The sequence below is a fragment of the Passer domesticus genome, chromosome 3, assembly GCF_036417665.1.
Source record: "Passer domesticus isolate bPasDom1 chromosome 3, bPasDom1.hap1, whole genome shotgun sequence".
Lineage (NCBI taxonomy): Eukaryota > Metazoa > Chordata > Aves > Passeriformes > Passeridae > Passer > Passer domesticus.
In genome coordinates, this window is record NC_087476.1 from 30,438,725 (window position 1) to 30,460,458 (window position 21,734).

General features: G+C 35.6%; 1 protein-coding gene across 50 annotated transcripts in view; it reads left to right on the top strand.

The window, feature by feature from the left end:
- The window catches only part of RIMS1 (regulating synaptic membrane exocytosis 1), a 305,873-nt gene that overhangs the window by 223,718 nt on the left and 60,421 nt on the right, over positions 1-21,734 (top strand). For 20 of the 50 annotated variants that reach the window (XM_064412356.1, XM_064412378.1, XM_064412355.1 and 17 more), the window contains 4 exons: positions 1,275-1,387; positions 6,888-6,917; positions 8,124-8,246; positions 15,207-15,319. In XM_064412356.1, coding sequence (XP_064268426.1) covers positions 1,275-1,387; positions 6,888-6,917; positions 8,124-8,246; positions 15,207-15,319 — 379 coding nt within the window. The remainder of the gene's footprint in view (positions 1-1,274; positions 1,388-6,887; positions 6,918-8,123; positions 8,247-15,206; positions 15,320-21,734) is intronic. The other 30 variants (XM_064412367.1, XM_064412365.1, XM_064412379.1 and 27 more) reach the window with 3 other exon arrangements.

The window sequence follows — 21,734 nt, forward strand, 5'->3', positions numbered from 1 at the left end:
GGTACTTAAATAGATTTTCTATTTCAACTGTAAAGGAAATTAAGGGACTCACAGGAGTGCTTCCATATTGTCCTTTTTTAGATCACTAACTGAAATGCAGTTAATATTTTTAATTAAAAAAAGGTATGTTTTAGAAACAGAAATGCTTTTGTGGTAAACCCAGGTATTCATAGCCTACTCTGTGCTTGTGCTTTTATTGTATGTGTTGTTAGCTCATGTTTGCTGTGTTCACACAGCAAACTCTGATCTTACAGGCTGAGAGAAAATCAGTTGATCTATCTAGTGAAAGGCAACAGTATTTTGAAGTTGCACAAATGTGCTACTCTAAACTACAAATGATCTACTTGCAACTGGATAAACAGTGCTTATGCACTATAGTGAGTGTGACATTACTGTAACTGGCAAACGCATTTCACAGTAAGCTCTCCTCAGTAATCTGCGGCTTCTCATCTTGGTTTTACTTTCTCAAACCTTTTCCCTGTAGTTATAATAAGTGCCCATACTTATTCTAAATGTTAAGGTTCCAAAGGTATTTGATGCTTTGCACTCTGAAACTGTATCTGTGAATAAGGCATCAAGTAGCCAAAATGTTCTGAAACAGTGCTAGCTAGAATTCAGCCAAAGTGATTTAGGATATTTACTTAGATATGCATATTAAAAGTCTTTTGCATGCACACACACCCTCCCTTTCCCCACCCCAATATAAATGTTAAAACTCTTTTTCCTTCTTCATGTTCGGGGAAAAAACACAGGCTGTCCTATGGAAATAGATGCTTGCTGTCCAGTGGCCTTGTGCAATTATTGCATCATCATAAAGGGAATACTAAATTTAATAAAACATAAAAGTGGCATTTTATATTGCCCTTGTACCAGTGCAGGAGAATATATATAAACTGTGAGTAATAATCATTAAGTGGCTCTTAGAAAACTGCTTTCCATTCAATGGTTTTTCAATATTACTTTATCCAAAAAAAATTCCCAAAATGACAAAAAACCCAAACCAGAGCAAACCCACAAATAAATGAATAAGTTAAACAAACAAAAAACTGAAAGGAAGTAATTCTTCTATAGCTGAAGGTAGTTAAAGAAATTAAATGTAAGACCTTTTAAGTTCACTACGTATCTGGACCTGAATATGTGCATATGGCATAGACCAAATGCAAACTTTTTCAAACCTATCTTCAGTACCTGCAACTTGTTTTGTGTTTAAAAATCAGAATATAAAATGTGTCTTCATTTGCCTTATTTTGTTTTAATTTCAATTTCATTTGCAGAGCACATCAGCAAGGAAGTCCCACGCAGTCTCCTCCTGCAGACACCTCCTTCAGCAGTCGTAGGGGAAGACAGCTACCACAAGTTCCAGTAAGAAGTGGCAGTATAGAGCAAGGTATCAAATAATGAGCTTGTGATAGCTCAGACTCTTTGATTTCTTACCTTTATTTACTTTAAGTCTTCTTGCATATCTATGTGTCCAATGCTAAATTTCTACCAGTAAAGCAATAGAAGAGAGTGAAAGCATCTTTGTAGTTTGGGAAATCCAGTGAAGTTTGACTCGTGTGTTATTACATGTGGTTTAATTGCCTTACTTTTCTAGTACCTTTTCATGTATAAATTTTCTATTTGAGTCACGGTAGTTTCCAACATGTCTAGTATGTTCTCAGCAAAAACAAACAAACAAACAAAAAACCTGGGGCAAGGTTTTTTGACAGTCTTACTAATTTCTTATTTTGTGATTTATATTTATTGTTATGCATTATTAACATAGATTAATAATAAATGTCACAGATCTGTTTTTCTTCTGGAGTTCATAGTTCACTGAATAAACAATGAAAACAATTACCATGGGAAATGTGAGAGCACAGGTCACCAGTTCTTTCTTGCTTAAGAATAAACTGATCAGGCAAAGAGTGCTGCTTTTTTCTGAAAAAGACAATGTAGACCTGATGATTATGGAAGAAATTTCTTACATACTAAGATCAAATAAGGATGTACATTGCTATTTCCTTTTATGGCAACATACTACACGCAGAGAACAAGCTGTTATGGTAAAATGAAGTAGCACAATGGATAATATTTGTACATTCATGTTTTCTTCTGTGTTTAAAAATCCTGTTTTCTCATTGACTACAAGCAACAGCTGTGATTACTACAGACTAGAAGGTTTTCTTCTTTGTGGAAATTGAAAAAATGCTTATAATGATGAAATATTGTAATGTATTGCAGAACTGTTAACAAATCACATTCTTGAGCAGATAAAGTTGCTGACCATGACCACCTTATCATGGCAGATTACCAAGGAGGTTTTCTTGTATGATGGCTTGCATTAATCTGCAATCAGTTTGCATTAATGTTAAGGCTTTGTGCTGTGATGACATACAAACCCCTGAATTAGCACATATAAAATGTACTCTTGTTTTATAAATGTGTTTATTTTGAATGACTAATATACTGATATAAGTGGCTTTTATTAACTTTACACTTCCTATTCAGGTCCTCTGGTTTCGTAGTGGCTCTAATACTGTCTGAATTATAGACTAGTTACAAACTACATTCAGAGTTTCTATTTGTGCATATTAGCAAGTTGGGAGTTTTATAGGGAAATGGAATAAGAAATGAATTTCAACTTTCTTCAATATTTCTACTTCAGTTCAGAACTTGGCACAATATATAATGATGAATTAGCTTTTAATTTAATTTTAATTTGGCTTTCTTTTGCATATTCATATATCATCTTTCTGCTGGTCTTGGTAACTGGTGTGTGAGAGTAAAATACCAGTTTTGTTGAAGGCATTGGACATGAATGTAGAACTTACCATGAAAATGAGTAGAAATGGGATGTGTACATAAGAGGAAAGAAAAAATGAAAGTTGAGCAGAAGGCCAAAACTATTCTAGGTTTATAAAGTTGTTGATGCCATGAACATGTGTAAAGTGATGCTGTTTCAGTGAACTCCTGTTTGCACTTGTGCTTACTGCGCTCGCGCCTTTCACATGAAATGAGCAGGTGAGATGCGCCGTGTTTGGCTGCTGTTGCAAATCGTGCCGCCTGTCACTGGGGCTGTTTCACAGCACATGGAATCAGTGCTTACAGACATTTCCTTCTCTGCACGGTATTTGGTTTCATCTGCGTGACTGACTTTGCTTCTGAAAGGGAACTTTTCTTACTTTACCCATGTTTAATGCTCTGCTCAGGCTCAGAACATTTGCAGAGAAGTACTAAATTGATTAGATTTTATAATATGTGTTTAAAAAATTGTGTTAGTATCTGTTGAAGTACATATACTAGTATGTCTAACTTAATACTACTGTTAGAAATTAAATTCACTAAGGCCATGAGACTGCAGTACTTGCTCTGATCTACAGTACCAGATTTTAATATTAGTTTCACCTCTATAATCCCTGTCAAATGGGTACCAGGGTCAAATAAAGTGACCAGAAGTGATCCGACCTTAATGTAGTATTGAACCCAAAACATATTGAGGTCTATAAAAGATTTGCCTTAACTGTGCTTGGAGCTGGTGTGTGCCCTTATTGGTTTAAATTCACAGTAACTGTAGATACAGATGATGTCAAAATCTAGTGCAATATCCAAATGTCATTGGAAATATTTCAAAATGCATTTTCTTCCTATATTCTGATGGTCATCTTGACGTCATGCATTTCAAGGAAAACCTGTATGACATGCCATAAAGTATCATTTTTATAGTTAAGTACTTCTTTACGTTCCATAAGAATCCTGTTGTTTTATGAGGGTCAAATACTCATCTAAATATATACATCTATGAATCTAAAGATATATACATATATGCATTTAAGTCTGTTATGCAAGGCATAGTGATTGCTGCAAAAAAATTGCATATTTGTATATCAAGAATGGGCTTTTTATTTGCTCTCTTGCACATTCAGGAGACGTAGAAGAATCCAGTGAAGTAATTTTATTACTCTTTAAAGTTCTCATTATGGAACAAATAAGATTTAATGAAGGAGTGACAGACTGGTAGCAGTTTTCATGTGGAGAAACAGAGTGATATTTTAAGTGCTAATCTCTAATCTTTAGCTATCAATTGTAACTGATCATATCCATGCTAATAAAGCTTGCCTGAGTATTTCAGACATTCCATTTTGTTGCCAAGTTTAGAACTATACAAAAGCTTGTTTCCTCATCTCTACCAAATGATGTTGTCTTAGTTACCTTTCTGGTTGGCAGTCTGAGAATCATAGAAATTCAACTTACAAGAAACTAAAGTAGTTTTCCAAGGTCCTGAATAATACACATACTTTCTTAAAAAAAATCCTAAACTCACAGAAGTAATTGTTACAGAGAAGACCAAAGTAGTGATCCTTATTCCATTATACAAACAGAGCTGATCAGGACACTACTGATTAGGAATGGAGAAACAACCTTAAATGTAGGGGAAAAGGTGTGTTGAAGGACTAAAACATTTAAACAGTGTTATAATTCACACTGGAAAGAAAGAATTTGAAAAAATAACAGTCTTCTTGGTGATTATGTTCTGAAGGGGAGAGCAACTTCGTGTAGCTTTAGAGTGGAGGTGAGGCATAGTTATATTATATTTGAGAAAATACTAACTAAATAATAGCAACTCGAGGGCATGCAGGTTTTAAAAAGTGGTTGCAGTTAAGACTGTAGGCTTCTGTAATTTTTAGGGAATGTGATTTTTATTTTTATTGCAGTCATATTCAAGGAAGACATAGTTGTATTTATTTCCTTTGCCACCCTGTCAGCAGTATTTCTTAGAATGAAAGATTGGGATGCTGTTGTATTGCAAGGTCTTGAGACGTTTCAGTATTGAAAATTAGTCCTGTATAGGTGTGTCTGTGTGTGTTTTCAAGACATCACAATTTAATAGTAATTTCCCTAACTTATGCTACTAAAGAAGTGGTTTTGATTTTTCTTGTGTTAATGGATGATTTTATAAGAGAACCTAATCCTATGAAGATATTTTGGCTCAGTGACTAAAGCAGTGAAATTCTAAGCCATGGTAAGGACAATGGTGTATTCTCAATATGTCATTCTGTGCTGGGTGTAAGAGATTTGCATCACTGTATTTTTATTTGCATCATGTTTGAGTTGAACTGAGCAATTGTTAAGAGGGATGGGGATTCTGCATTGACTTTACTTTTTAGCTGTTTCTATAACAACTTTGTGGTGTAGTTGCATGGTTTTAAAATTATACTTTCGTATAAAGGGTACATCTGTGATCTTTACTCAGTCCGTCCTCTGTCATTGCAGCTATCAAACATCACAGGAATTCTTGCTTGAATATGATTTGAGGGTGGTTTCTGCACTTTTGTATAATGGTTGATTTTTGTATTGATCACGGAAGTGAATACACCAGCACATGGTAGGGATTATATTATTATTCTAGGAAGTAAATAATAAAACAAAACAACACTGTTGAAATTAATGAACCAGCAATATAAATGTGCAATGGCTGTAGTATAGCGACAATCTGTCAGAGGTAATTTGTGCAAAACAGGTCTTACTCCCTCTATCTACCTTCTATTTGGGTCTTTGGGTTTCTTTTACATAGGTTTGACAATGTAATTTCCTATTTCAGAAGTCACATAATGAGAGTAAGGTTTGTGATAATAGCAGTCTGTTTCCATGTAAAGAGCATCTGTAAACCTGACTGGGCAGGGGGGTTGTGTGTGTTTCCAGTGGCATCTGGTTGCAGCAGTAGGGCTCACATGGTGGCACCAAGCGAAGCAAACGTGCATCCAGCCTTAGGTGTTGCTGAACCTTAGCTCATGTTGGAAAAAGCTGTGTACAGCACTTGTATGGAAGGTGAAGTGCATGTGTGTGTGTGTGTGTGTGTGCTGCTGCTGTTACATGAGGGAAAACTACATGAATGTAAAGACTCTGCTGGGACTGAATGGGGACTACATATATAAAGTTCATGTGTGTGATATTTGTATAATGGTGATGTTGCAGAGGAACAATGTGTTTTGATGTCCAGTATTTTTTCTTTTAACAAATAAGAATCAGAATTTTGTATGGAAAATCAGTATGTTGTCAAATAATACATTGAGTTGCAAGTATCTTTTTCATATTTAACCAATTTAAGATCCCAAAAGAAAAAGAAGTGCTAGTGACAACAGTTCTGTGTTTGTGTACTTGATCATTGAAATGTCATTGCAGTGAGAGTATGGCTGTGGTAATGGTAAAAGAACAAACCTTTTCAGTCAAAAAATTTTTCAAATCTATCAGTATAAAAATGAGTGGCAGAAGAAAAAGAATAAGTCCTTTCAGTTTTAGATTTCAGCCTATCGGTGTTGTTTGTTTTGTCTCCATATTTCTGGTTTTATTTTTAAATTATTAGGTGGCACTGCATATTTTGAGGCAGCTTGTGGAATCTTTAGTCATGCTGGAGAGTATTTTTCTTAGCAATGATAACTTTTGCAAATGAGTTCAAGCCTCATAATCTTTTAAGTTTTCCTTAAAAATGGATTTTTAATAGTCTGGTGGTTATTGAGTATTATAGATTTCAGTTAATAGAAAATAAATTTGAAACACTCATTATTACAGAAGAGGCTTCAAATGGTTCAGAAGTAAGAGTGGTATTTAAAACAAGGTTTTTATGTCATTCATAAATTTGGGTATGATGATACTTCTCTAGTAGAATTCTTAAGGATTCCACAATCTGGTTCTCTAACATCATTGTTCCTGTTAATTTTAAAGAAAAAGTCATAGGCTTTATTATTTGTCATGGTTTATCACTTTAATTTTCTACATCACTTTTACATATGCTGGAGTACTGCCTACTGTACATGCCATTGTCACATGTAACACATTTCTTTATCTAACTTTAAATTTGCTGCTTTCTTTTTCTGTTTCCATCATTCCGTGCATTTAATTCATTGAAGAGCAAGAGAATTTTAACTCTTCCACAAAAGGTAAATATTTATGTAATTTTTTACAAATGTTTGGCAACTGTTGATACTGGCTTTTCCTTCATTATACTTCATGCCAGAGTACAGGTTTTAATTAACAGCACTAACATACAAAAAGGTTGTTTCTCAAATATCTCTATGGTATCTGATGCCCATCTTTAGAATCTGACAATGGTTTCTCTCGTGATTTCTCATGCTCCTATTGAAATGCAATATACTGGATTTAACAGAGGTAATCATTATATTTTACATGGCTCAGAAGGTGCTTGACTGAGTTAATGTTCACTCAAAGACAAGATTTTTCCTAAAATGTTCTTGAGTTCTGCACAGCACATGCTTCTAGTGATGCAGCCATGGTCCTTGGCAGCAGTAAAGGATGTTTCCATGCTGTGGGCTTAGGAATAGTTAAAGGTGATGATGGTCAGAAACTATTTTTGTACGCAGAGACATTCTGAAGAATGAGCTGTGTCCTACTTGCAAGTCCCATGTCAGAAAGTTACTCCCATTGTAACTTTCAGGGGACCGGTTTAGGGGCAGACATACAATGCTCACCTCCTTTGAATTTATGCCTGTGCTGATACCAGAGAATTAGTGAGTTCAAACAACAGGTTTGTCCCGTAAAGTGGAAACTGTAGTCTGTTACATCTCTGTCAAAGCCACTTGCAGAAAAGTCCTATTTTTTTTCCTTTTAGCTGAAAGTAGAAATTACTTTAAAATCCAAATGAAGCTTGTAGATAAAAAAAATATTTAAAAACTCACACCACCCTTTTAATATTGAAATCAAAATACGATGCTACAGAAATAGTACTAGCACTGATTAGCCTTTTCTAACCTTTATTCCTGAGTCCTGCTCATCTTGGTAAATTCTGATCTGAATGCAGGCGTGGGTGGGTCACAGCCAAACTGAGTTGAACTTGAATCAAAGTATTTCCTGCAACTACTTTACTTTCTGAAGGAATGAATATTTAGGTAAAAATAAAGCAACTTCTCCACTAGGTATGAACTCCAACACCCATGTCAAACATACAGAAGTATGTTTTCGTGATAATGCTAAAAAGAAATTAAAAAGAAATACGTAACTTAGGTGTTAGCAATTATATGTTATTTTTGCAGTGTTTCGAATATACTATGAAATGTCTTAAGAAAGTGCTAAGAGTGGTTGATTTTTCAAATTATTTCTGTCTCAGTGTTTATATTTCTCTCAAACAGGACAGTACAAATCAATCTTACCTGTTTGTTGGTTATGCCTCTGTCAAGATTTGGGCTGCATTGGATATTTTTTTTGTTTAAAACAATGGACTTTATGCAGACAAACTAGACTGTCTCTAACAGGTTTGTACAAGAGCTTGTTTACACAAGATTTGGTTGGATCTGGCTCAATATCTGGGCATGTGTAGAAGGTGGTGGGATATTTACATGCACAGATTACTCTGGCTCAAGGGAGCTGGTGGCAGATGAAACCCAGGGGCTAAAAAGAGCTGGGCAAAAGAAGAGCATCCAGAAGAGTTAAGTGACAGCAGATCTGGGTGACCATAAATATCTTAATTTGAGCTGACTTACACTAGTAACCCACTGTAACTTCTTAGAAGAGGTAAAAAAAATAGACAGTAGGTGAGTTAGAGATGAGGATGGGGGAGTTACAGGATGTTTTATGAAAGGAGACATAAATGTGAGGGAGAGCATATACTACCGAAGTGAACAACACTGACCATATGAGTCTGCAACAAAGCAAGCATCTGTTCCATGTAATCAATGGAAAAGGTTGCAATAAAGTCTTCAGCAGATTATAAAAATGCAGGGGGTTTTTTGCTCCCAAAATCAGTAGTTTGTTGTTTTGTTGTTTTTTGGGGGGGGGTTTTCCCCTCTAATTTTAAGAGGTCTGTGTTTTCTTGTTGTTTCCTTTTACATAGAGGCTTCTCTGTGGATCACCCCTGAAGCTCTTTGAGAAAGAACTGAATGTTGCATCATCCAGTTCAGGTTTCTATATCTTCCTTCTGGAGTGAGTTGTTAATCTCAAGGTGTCCATCAAGGTGGCCACCAGGTCTCTGTGTGTACTGAGAGATCCAAGCTCATCTCCCAGCTTGGAAATCTGTGCCTTGCTTGTTCCTTAATTATGACTGGGAGGAGGTCCAGAGAACTATCAGCTCCCATGGAAAGGAAATCCATGCACACAATCTTGAAGTAGCTACAGCAGGTTCTGGTCAGGCAGAGCAGGGTTCAGAGCCATCTCCCTCACTATCTGCATGTTGCCATTATTTTTTGAAGTTGTTTACTCAAAGAAGTTGTAGCAAGTTCTTCATCTTGGCAACAAATTGATTTTTCAGTTTTACTTACTTTGTATTTCAGAACATTTATCTGCTTGTGATTTTGTGTGCTTTTTAAATTTTGTGGTAGATTTTGCTGTGAATTTTTAAAGCCATGAAACCTATTGCAAGGCATTTTGGTATGTGCATACTGCAAAACTCATTCTGCAGGATCAACAGAAATGAACTAGAGACTCTCTGTATTATTTCTGAAATGGATCATCTTGGTCCAACACCAGTGTGACTTTTCTGTGCCACACAGCCATCTCTGCACTAGAGGACTCTTCCATCCAAATCTCGTTGGTGCTTTATTTCCTTTCCTTTGTTATGGACATAAGCTCTGCTTAGTTTCTTCCTCAGCTGCCACTTCTCAAACCAGGTTTTTTTTGTATTATTTATATATAATTCCTCAAACCAGATAGTTATTTCCCCCCTGATTCCCATCCACAGAGCATCTAAGTTGCTCAGACAGATTAATTTCCTAGCTTTTGCTGTGTAGAAAGTCTGTGTGCATGCTTCTAGCTGGCACTACAGCTGTAGCTGTTTGTCACTGTTCAACCTTTCCTCTTAATATGAGGACCGAAATTGAAGAATAGGTCAGACCTCTCTTATCTTCTGGAATAAGTGCAATTCTCTGTTCAGCTGCCTGAACCTGTTTGGTTTGCCCCAGAAGTGTTGTTATTATAATTTTATGAGATAAATTTAAACTTCAACTTACTTTTCAGTACTTCATTATGTAAGAAATCTTTGTGTCATTTTAGACTTCTAGACCTTTTCTCTTAAAGTTTGCATCATAAAGGATGGATGTGTGATATATTCTGGAAAGAGCTACAGCTATCTGAAATCTTGATGCCAGTTTCTTTGTTATGTAGCTTACTCTGATATTCAATAGTGCAGGTAAGACTTGGAGGTTTGCCAAGTTATATTGTTTGCCTGCACCTCCTTGTCCTGTCTTGACCATCTTGAAGAGAAATATGAAGTGCCTCAAGAGAAAAGTCTGGCTTTTTTTCAGACTTCATCATTACAGAAAATGGTTTGGCCAGTGCTAAGACATCCATAGGTTTTCTACCATCTAGAAAAGCACAGTATGGTTACCAGTTTGCATCACAGACCATGTAATGTCACCATTCTGGCTTTAAGCCCATATTTGCTTTCAGCAAGAATGTCCTTTTTAGAAAGGTATTTTCACTTAATGAGTACAAGGGATGGAAATTTGTTTCTGGGCTTAATCACGACTTTTTAAACATATATCTTATTTCTTATCTGATTGACCTACCCGTTTTGAAATGTATGAGGGCATTCTTATTAGATGTTATTTATTGACAAAATACACTGTTTTCCAAAATTTTCAGAATGTAGAGTCTCTTTGATGAATGTTGCAATATGAAAAAAGTGGATATACAAAGAGTTAGAGCTCAACAATAAAAAAAACCCTAGAACTAGAAAGGCAGCATTTTTGCTGTTTCTTGCTATTTCCTTATTGCTGCCTGTTATGCAATCATTATTTAAATGATCCCACATAAGTTTCATGCATTATGCTGTTAGCCTAATACATGGATGGGTGTTTAAGGCATCATGCCATTTGGGAGTTCTGCATCTAGCATGGCGTTTAGACCTCCTTTTAAACCTTAAAGGGAGAACTTTAGACCTTAAAATTACTTCTCTTTCTTTTGCACTGGCCACTACTGTTAGTGCTGCTTTTCTAGCTCTCAGTGATTTTCATAGGGTTGGTCTATTGTTGATGCTAATGCAAGTTTAATTTCTTATAAAGTCATATTTCTTGAATTGTTAGATTCATATTCTGTGGATAACAGAAATATGCCATATGACACATCTGTCTAGAAAGGTTTTATTAAAGAAAAAAGGAAAACTTTATCTGCCCTACTACATCTGATAAATTAGTATAGTACATTGATTATTGTGTAATTTTGTACATAATGGAAAAGGTAGCATATATTCTGAACATTTAGGATTCTAGCCAGTTCTAACTTCTCCCTCAGCTGAACATCATTTAGGGGTTGAAACATGCCCTTGGTAGTTTTCTGAGGATATTAATAAAGATGAGGGCTGTCAAGTAGTTAGTGGCACCAGATGTAACTCTATAAATCTTAACATTATAATCATATTTTAAAAGGAATGTGACTAGCACATAAAATCTGAGTAAACAGGTGAAGTCTTAGAAAAATTAAGTGGCTATCTCCTTTAAGAAAAAACAACTGTTAGTCTGTCCTAATTTTCTTTGAGAGTAGATTGCAGGCTGAAAAGAAGATCTGTAGCTATTTTCTTTAGTTTATTCCATGCCTCTTTCGAGTAGTGTCCTACATAATTGCATATAGTAGACTACCCCCAGTTTTATTGCTGAGTGTGATGCTGTATGGTATGGAAGGGTCCCTCTGGTCAGTCGGGGTCACCTGTCCCACCTTTTTCTTCTCACACCTCCTTGGGGGCAGGGGCAAGCCAGGACAGGGCAGGGGGCTGCAGCATGAGGAACAGAGAAGGCCTCGGTGCCATACAAGCACTGCTCAGCAACTGCTGAAACACTGGTGTGTTATCAACACTTAGTCTCTACTAGAAGAACAGGCAGCTGTGAAGAAAACTGCCTCCATCCCAGCCAGACCCAGTACACCTGGGATTACAGGAGTCAGACGGGTTTAGATTAATGGAATTGAAATACAACATTTTGATTCCATTCATATGTGTGTTTTTTCTCTCCTGCATGGCTTGATTGTTTATGTACATCATGTTGTTAACCTTCACGTGGTTTATTAGTAGTAAGCTTTGGCTACAAAGTGGTACCCTTTATTTAAGCAGTCTGATCAATGAGTTCTCTCAATTGCTTTTACACTGATCGATCTCATATCTGAATTATCAGCCCTTGAAGAGATGAGAGTTACAGCTCTTTGAAGTGTGACTTCTGACACCAGAGAATAACACATTGACACAACTGAAACTGATTGTACTTGTATCACTATTTTGAGACACTTATGGTATATCTTCATTTTTTTAATTCTAGGGCCACTCTAGAGTTTAAAGGTCTTGAGATTACAGTGCTTTGATCTGTAAATTACTGTGTAGTTCTTCCTCTCAAGACCTCCAGGAAAAGCACTCTGTAAATAGTGATGCCCTAAAAGAAAGTAGATCCATATTTTTTTAAGAGACAGGCTAAGTACCTTTTATGTCAAGTTTTTGTTACCTGTGGTAACCAGACATGTTCCAAGAAAGCAATGTGATCATATGGTGTTGTTACCTATGGTTGTTACAGTTTTGCTAATGTGCTTTTGCTCCTGTGTCAGACTTTTTTCTGCTTCTCATGATTAATGTGTAAAGGTTTTCCCACGCCACTAGTCAGGCAGATAAAATTTTCCATCACACAACTGAGCTACATTCAACATATGCTCAGATGTGCATGATAAATAAAGCTGGAAAGAACACAGTTAGATTTTCTGGAGTAGTTTCATGCAACTGCATGCTTAGAAATAAATTCACAGCTAATTGGTGCTAAGTTACATTATACTTCATGCACAAAATCAAATTTCTCCATTAGACAATATAGGGTTACTTCACAGTGTGCATTAATTGTTCTCACATTCTTTGATATAGTCATATATATATAAAGGAAAACCAGAGCATAAATGTGTTAAGCTTAAGGATTTAAACATAACAAAAATCAAGAATTACATGATTAAGATTGAATATTTACTCAGTCTTGACTGAAGTAGTAACCTCTGAAATAGCATTAAATTACATAACAGAATATTCTTTCCCAGGTATCATAAGTAATATAGGGTAACATATCATATATATTATTTAATATAACATACAGTTGACAGGCTAAAGGACCTAAAATTCACACAATGAAAGGGTTATGTTTAGAGTAACTCTAATCTGTGCACCATACACATGTAGGGCTAAATTTTTAAAGGGGTCTCATTTTTCCCTCTGATTTCATATCCTCAGTCTATTTCATGCACGTATGATAGGATTAAGATACCAATTTTTTTACTTCATTCCCTAATTGATCTATCTTAATCCTTTCATATCTGTCCTTAAAATAAGAGGCCATCTTTAAAAATTTCACTTAAAGTGCTCAATTTTGCCTTCAGATACCTCCATGCAACTTCCATTGAAGTAATTGGAGCTGTGCCTGCATATCTGATGGTGGAACTGGACTCATTGCAATTAAGGTACACATTTACTGGCATAATTAGTCATCTGGAATAATTGCTGGGCCCAGTGTGACATTCTGCATGTGCAGAATTTGCTAGATTGGACTCTGCATATGGGAGACTGAAGATAATGCTAACTTTATTTCATGCCTTAGATTTGTAATTGTAGCAGAATTTTAATGTAGTTTGTTGTACTTAATTTTCTTATTTTTAAATAAGAAATGTGGAAGAAATTCAGAATGATACCTTTGTATATATTTTCATACCCAACCAGCACACAGACATTTTGTCATTTCCACGAGCATGTTACAAATGGTATGTGCAGGCACAATTGTCATTTGTGCAGTAACTTACAGTTTAAAATATCCAACCCTGAGTGTAGTGCTTTTTTTTTTTTTTGCCTTATGTCTTTGTGCTGGCAAAGCACAGACACAAAAAAATAAATCTGTAAATAATGGCACAGTATATAAGTAACAGCATAAAAGCCACACATGAGAACTTTAGTACTTCCTAATTGAAAATACATAGAGTACTTATTTTCCAGTAATTTAAAATTATCTGTGTTTTGCGATTGCAAGTTGATTACAGGCAGCTTTAATATAGGTGTCTCTCTCCTGTCACTGGTCTGGGGAGGGGCTCTTTGACTTACAAAATAGTTGTTTTGTAGAGAGTAATATAAATCCATGGTTGGCACAAAAGCAGAACATTTTGTGGAGGTTGTCTCAAATAAAATTAAATTTGTGACACATAAAAAATTCCAACTTAAAAGAAGTTTTTCTGAGATATTATAACCTGTTAAACCACAATGAACGTAGTGAATTCCTGTGATTTAGAATAGTTGCTGATAAATATTTGGGTCTAGTTCTAGAACTGCTAAAAAGTGACAGTTTTCATGGTATTGATGTTACCTGTATTGCTTTGAATTTAAAATACTATGAAGCTTAAGAATAGCAGAATATATAGATCCCTCTGAAATTTATTTGCTACCACATAGGTTAAGTTACTTGGAGGAAGCCTTGGCCCAGGGTCATTTACAGCACTCTCTCTGTTATTGCAAGGTCAAATGCCTGTGGCAGGCACAGCCAATATGAATTGCCATAACTTGTACAAGTAGAAGAAGATGCTCTTTATAGCACCACAACTCCTTGAAGGTGCAAGATACCTGTTTTTAAAGAAACACTGCCATATGGAAGTTGAAAACACAAAAACAAATAATTATTTGAAGTAAAGGTGATCATTACAGAACACAATAGTGATTTTAAAGGAGGTCGTTAAATAAAAAACAAACTACTAGAAAATTATTGTGGTTTTGATATGACTGGTTGCATGGAGAAATTGTTCCTCTCAAATAATCTTAGCCATGTTTCAAGATAGTAGGAGGAGTTAATTACTCTAAAAATAAATTTTAATACCTGTTTCATGCATTAATTATTAGAATGCTACTGTAATATTTTCTATGTTTAAACAAGCACATGCTTAGATGATCATGGATTTACATCCCCTGCATCCAGAATATTTAACAGGTGTATCATTCAGCCCACCATCTAAATTTTTTCAGTCTTTTCATATCTGTTGCACCAGCTTGATTATGTGTAGAAATTGGGATGTCTGCCCATTTTCAGGTAAAGACTCTCACAATGAAAGTGATTGATTTCTTGACATTAGTGTTCCTTTGTTCTGTGCTTACACCCTGCTTGTTCTACATGTTTGTACATTTCTTCGTTTTGTTGAAATAGAAATGAGCTAAAGTTGTTGCTAAGCCATTTGCTTTTTCCAAAACCTTTTCTCTATTTTTAATTGATTTTCATTGTGTGTTTTTGCAGCAAGCTTAGTAGTGGAGGAGCGAACGAGACAGATGAAAATGAAAGTGCACCGTTATAATCAGACATCAGGGTCTGGTTCTAGCCAAGAACATGAGCGTGAGCAATATACCAAGGTAAAGTCAGTAGTCTTGGAATGATACTTTGGCTTTAAAATTGAAGGCATAGACTTGTTTATTTAACATATTATGTAACCTTCAAGAACACTGTATTTTAAATCCTGACAGAAATGTCTTCAAGTAATAGCATTTTAGCATCATTTGTACCCCCATCTGATCTGTATTAGAGTTAGTCTTTGACATCTACTAAAATGAATCTGGAAAAACCAATATGCTTAAAATCTTCAGGAAAGCTTTTCAGAATTAAAAAGTTCAGGAAAGAAAGATCTTTCAACAGCTGTTAAAAGGAGACTTATCACATCTAGCTTATGAAGTCGTTAGATTTCCAATCCCTGGAGTTTGGAAAAGTAGGGCCATGAAAGAGGAGATTGGCCCTTGTTGATGTCTGATGTGGAGAAAGCTAAGCAGAACAAGGTCCAATCTCATGCAGATGTTCTCATATTTCTATAATGTTTTTGCATACTAATAATGTCGGAGATAAATTATTTCCTTTCTTGAAGTGCCTACTGATTACTTTGATTTCCTTTTCTAATAAAAGCATAGAGTTTCTGTGATAATGTAATATATTAAAATTATGTTAACAAAGTTGTAAAGGGGGATTTTGTTTTCTTGATAAGGCTAGAATGATAGGCCATAACTTTGTAATTTAAACTGTATAGGGTTCTAAGCAAACTGGTGAAAATGTCTTGCACATCTGCACTGCTGCTTATGAATCAAGCTGTGGGGAGCTGGATGCTCCTGAAGATACAGGTTAAAATAATGTAAAAGTAAGGTACTCATCTAAAGCAAAATCACAAATTTACTTAGGAATGGTTAAATAGGAAATCTGGAGGCTAAATTTTAATAAATAACAGATTTGAAAGATTGGTTCAAGATATTGTTGCAGTTAAATATGCAGACAACTTTAATAAGAACTTAAATGAATAGTTCTCAAAAGGAAGAGAAACAAGAGAAACAAAGCCTTAGGTTTTGAATGGCCAAATTGCGGGATATCAGTGCTATTAAAAAACTCAGCAGCTGGGGTAGAAATTTCCAATGAGATCCTCTATCAGAAGAAGGAATTTGTTTAATTAATACAACTCAGTTGCTGCTGGGTTTGCTGCTACCTTCAAAAGAGGTCCTCTCAGGGCAAGAGAATGCGATGCAGTGTCTTTGTGGTCCTTCTCAACCACTTAACAAGGTAGAAAAAATAGTCAAAATAGGGTTGATAAAATTTTCATTGGAGAGAGGCAATATGCCATCTGAGGACTACTGCCATGATGACCAGAGACGTTTGTTCAGAGACAAAGGCCAGGTTTCTGAGTTAGATTATATAGTTATATATATAACTATATATATATAACTATATATATATATATATATATATATATATATATATATATATATATATAGTTACGGAGTGATTGAAATTTTTGTATTTATCATTCTGAAACATATTTTTTTAATCCTAATTCTCTAATATTTATGATAAGCATCGTTTTGGTCCTCCAGTATATTTTTCTTGTTTGATCAGTGTAGAACCAATGTATGCTGAAATAGTTGTTAGAAAACATCAACCTGCAATGTTACAAATTTCTCTTATCCTTAGAATCTTGAGGTTTTTAGGGTCTTCCTTTGGTTTTAAAAGCATGTGGAAATCAAAAGAGAAATCATGATGAGTACTGAATCAAAAGAACACTGAAATTATTCTATTCAGAATTTTGCTTCATTTCACTTATGGTGACAGTCATCACTTCAAAAATGCTACCAAAGCAAACCTTATGCTACTGTCCTCTCTATCCTGAGAAAATGGTGAAAGAGTCAATAAAAGAACTAAGAAGATTTGGACATGTGAAAATGTAGTGTGTTATATCAGCTGTTGTGGTAAAGCTGATGACTGAGACCTCTCAGAACTGAAGACTGTACCCAATATCTGCTGCCGAAATTTGTGAAAAGTATTTGAAAGCTGCAGAAACAAGATTAACTTTAAATTTAAAAAATAAAAAATATTAAGTGGTATAATAGGCATTCTGGAATAGTGAAAAATAAGTATTAACTGACTGTTCAAGAAACAGCCATTGCAAGTAGAGTTTTTCCCTCTTTAACCAAAATGCTTATTTCTTTCCTAAATAGCAGTGTTTTCCCATTGCTCCAAAAAATAAATATATTTATTAGAGAAATTATGCTATTCTAGAACATTGAGAAAATAGTTCATTCTGTATTTCAGAGCAATCAACTCACATGGGTTTGATTCTTCCAATATTTTTGCATTTGCAAATCTGCTTGTTTTATTACATACAAAATTTTCTAAACCATTCAAAAATTTTCCTTCAGTATAGGACTGGATTATATTTGCAATGGTTAATTATGCATGTACAAAATAATTCCTGAAAGTTAAATAAATTTTCTTTTATATTGAAACAAGCCTTTTTTAAACAGAGATATTGTAACTGGTCCTTTGCAATTTCCTGTCAATTTCTGATGCATTACAGTTTTGGAATTTCACCCACTCAATTTCTTAAATTTCTAGTTACAGTAAGCAAGCAATGATTTTCCAAATATGCACTATGCAAGTTTCCATTTTTAACATCTATTAATGGATTTTGAATAGGCAACTGTCTGCCCTGCAACATTTGTATACCTTCATGGCTCTTCCACTCTGTTTGGGGACTTTCGCAGAGCTCACATTCTTATTTCCTCCCAGTGCAGTGAAAAGACTCCATAATTTATGTGAAACAGTTAACTTCTAATAAGCTAAACATAATAAAAATTAAAAAAAACAAACCCACTAGACCTCTGAGGATTTCTCAAAATCATTTAAAGAAGAGCTTTAAACATGTCTGCCTACTTTCTTATATATTGGTGAGGCTGTAGTGGCTAGTGTGCACATACTTGTGCTGTTTCAGTGCTTGAAAGAATCAAAACATTTGATGGCATAATTCTGGATTTGCACAGAGGTGAATTACAGTGTAACTCAATTATCCTTTTAATTCAAAATACAGTAAGTGTTTTTATTCTATGTGCCCCACATAGAACATAAACACCATGCTTGCAGCTGCTCTGGCTTAACATTTTTTTGGAAGTTCTGTTTATTCAAGAGAGTTACTGATTAGAGAGCTGTAGTGTGTACTTAAAAAGGATATCACTCTATATTTAGATGCAGTATTGACTTAAGACTGTATGTGATTGAAAAGCATTTAGCATAGAAGTGTAATCATGGCATTTGTTCAGTGGCACTGTGGATTTAACTCAATAGTTGCTGTCTTAATTCTTATGTGTTAACAGCTGATGTCTAAAGGAGGGGCTGGGTAGGATACTTGGGCTGACAGGAGGCTGATTATGTTAAGTTTTACATCATGCTGGATAAGGCATCAAGGGTGTATATAGAAAATACTTTTGAACATAGATGTGGCATCTTCTTTTGGTCCCCTTCACCCACCTTGAAGAAAAAAATCTTTAATATGTATCATGTTAAGATGACAGTCACTCACTCCAGTGCTGGCTGGATTTCACAGAATTTATCGAGTTCCATTCATTTGACCTGTGAGCTTCACTGCAGTTTCCTCATGATTTGACTTGCTCATTTTTACTGTTCCCTGTTTGGGAGCTGAGCTGTGTTCATAGGAGTTGGATACAATTGTAGGAAGGGTTTTTAGAATCACTGGTGCTTAGTTGCCTCTGGACCACGGCATGAGCTGCTCCTAAGACAAAAGCTGGTGGGAGTCAGTGATGAGTCCTGAACACCCTAAGGTGCCAACTGCTGGGCTGTGAATGCCAGCAGCATTCTGAGCAACTCCATGTGAGCAATCATAAAACTGAAGGTGCTTTGTGCAGGATTCAGTGTTTTCTGACAAAATTCCTCATCAGACTGCCTCAAAAGATAGCTGCGATCTCAAGACTTGTGTAGTCCCTGGATGAATCTGTGCATCTGGTCTGTATTTCCCTTTCCTCATGTTAATGACCTCATTTTAAACCCATTTTATTTTCTCATTTCATTTCCTCATTTTAAGCACATAATGAGGTATATATCTGTCAAGGTTAGTCACCTGGGGCTTTTTTTGCAGTCAAAGGACAGCACACTCATTTAATTTTCAAAGCTCTGAACCCTTGTATTCTTCATGGTTTTGGAAGTTAAATCTAGGAATATGAATACTTCCATATTAGAAATACTTTCTAATATGAAAGATAATCCAATTATAATGAACTGTTAAATGACTTCTAAGATGTGCCTTATAATCAGTAAAATTGCTAACATTGTTAGTCATGAAGGAGCTCTAAAATAATTTGTGAAGTACACTCTTTTGATTTGTGTCTATGCTCTTTCCATTGATGTTAACACATCTGCAGTTCATCATACCCCTTTCTTCTCCTTTTGCTGGTGAGCAAGAAGCAACAGCTCCACAGGTGGTAAAGTGAATGGAAGAACTGCATTCCAGCTGTTTATAGATGTCTGCTTTTGTAATGCAGGCAAGGAAAGCACAGTTATTTTTGGCATTTGAAACTAGCTGTTATTAATGTTTTAAAAAACAGACCTACTCTTTAGTAATTGCTATTGAAGTTGCTGCCAACTTCAGTGACTCTTCTAATGCAATGAACAGTGCACCTTGGAAAAGAAATATTACATAAGCTTTAAGATATAGAGTTCAAAGAGAACTGGTTGCAATGAAAATATACTTCATTTTGAAGCTTCAAAATTATGAAATGTTTAAATATAACACCTCAGGGAAACTTATTGCAAATATATGTGCAGTTTCAAAGAACAGCAGTTTTTTGCTTTGCAGTAGAACTTTATCATATTATTTTTGAGCCCCGTTGGAAACCTGCAGGCATTACTTCATTGCAGCTACCATATAAGAGGATCTTAGCCCATGTTATTTTTCTTCTGAATTATACGTTTAGGTGTATTGCAGCAGTAAAATATTCTCATTTTAATGAGCACTGCTGTGTGGAATAGTACTATTTATTTCTCTCTTTATTTGAAGGGAAAAAAGGGTAACTTCAAAATTGCCTTCATTTTGTTCATCTGTTAGCTGAGATGACTGATTATCAGATTGTATCAGAGGCAGGTAGGAAATCAGTAGGACAACTTGTATGCCTCCTGTAGAAGTCAGTGAATTAATTAGAAGCAGCAGGTATAAGAAGAAAAAGCTAAATACAGAAGTAGTGATAGTAAAATGTAAACTCTGTAGCACTCAGCATCAATTTTCAGCATCACTACTTTTTATGCTATTCTCTATTTCTGTGAAGGGAAAGGTTTTCAGTTTCTTGGGAATCACAGCCATGGCATACAGTATAAAGGGATAGGAAAAGCTCAGCCTTGCCATGAAAATCTCATTCAGGAAGAGATACTCCATTTTTTTTGCAGTAGATGTGTGATTGCAATACAAGGCAAGTAGAAGAAACGGATTTAGTTTTTTCTTTATGTCCTGTCTCACTGTAAAATTCTCTGTTTACCAAAATATGAAAAACTGTCTTTTAGGCCAGTCTGGTATCTACAAAACAATTCAATTTTTCAGACTGCTTGACTATAGAGAGCAAAACAGAGTGAGGGTATCTACATAGCCCACACTTACAGGATGATACCCTGAAGGGCTGAAGACCCCTGCACCAGTAAATGGTTTCATATTGATACTGAACAGTAAATTGATGAGGCTGAGTCTGTAAAAAGCCACTGATACACAAACCAGGACGTCTAACTTCTCTCCCAGTATTCTAACCAGTAAGCTGTACAACCATGCTTGATGCTTTCCCTCTCTCCCCTCTCCCCATCTTCCCCAGCCCACCTAGCTACCCCATGAAAGGTGGAACAAATTCAGTGCAAGTGAAACGGGGCGTCTTTTTCATGACATACCCAGTCCACCTGTGGAATCATAAGTTGAGTGCTCACAGCTAGGTTCAGGTGTGGCTTGGAACAAAGGCCAGCAGCCAAAACCTCCCTCAATAAGTAGAAGAAGTGCTTCCAGCAGTACAGCTTCCAGAAGTCACTGCATCTGGCTTTGGTGGTTCCCTGGTGGGGGAGTCTGCCTTTTCCAGCAGCCTGTCATGGTTGCTCAGGGACCACCTAAGTCTTCTATCACTGCAGGTTCACTGTGTACACTCTCAAACCAAAGGCCACAAAGAGAATATGGACTATTTGGTGAGGAAGAGAAGTAATTGGACATTATAGTGGCAGAGGGAAGAAGTCAGATCGTCTTCAGCTAATACAAAAAAAAGCATGGAGGTATTTCTGGAACAGTCTGTTACTTAAATCTAAGAAACCCCATGCATTTGAGAGATTGCTTGGTTATATTTTAAACAAAGAATTTTGGAAACCTTCAAAGGAATAATTTGTAGATATAATCTCAATATATGGGATGGGTGAAATCCTTATTTCACTGAAATCAACAGGAATTTAATATCTAATGGGATGATTTTGCAGATTGCAAATCTGTTT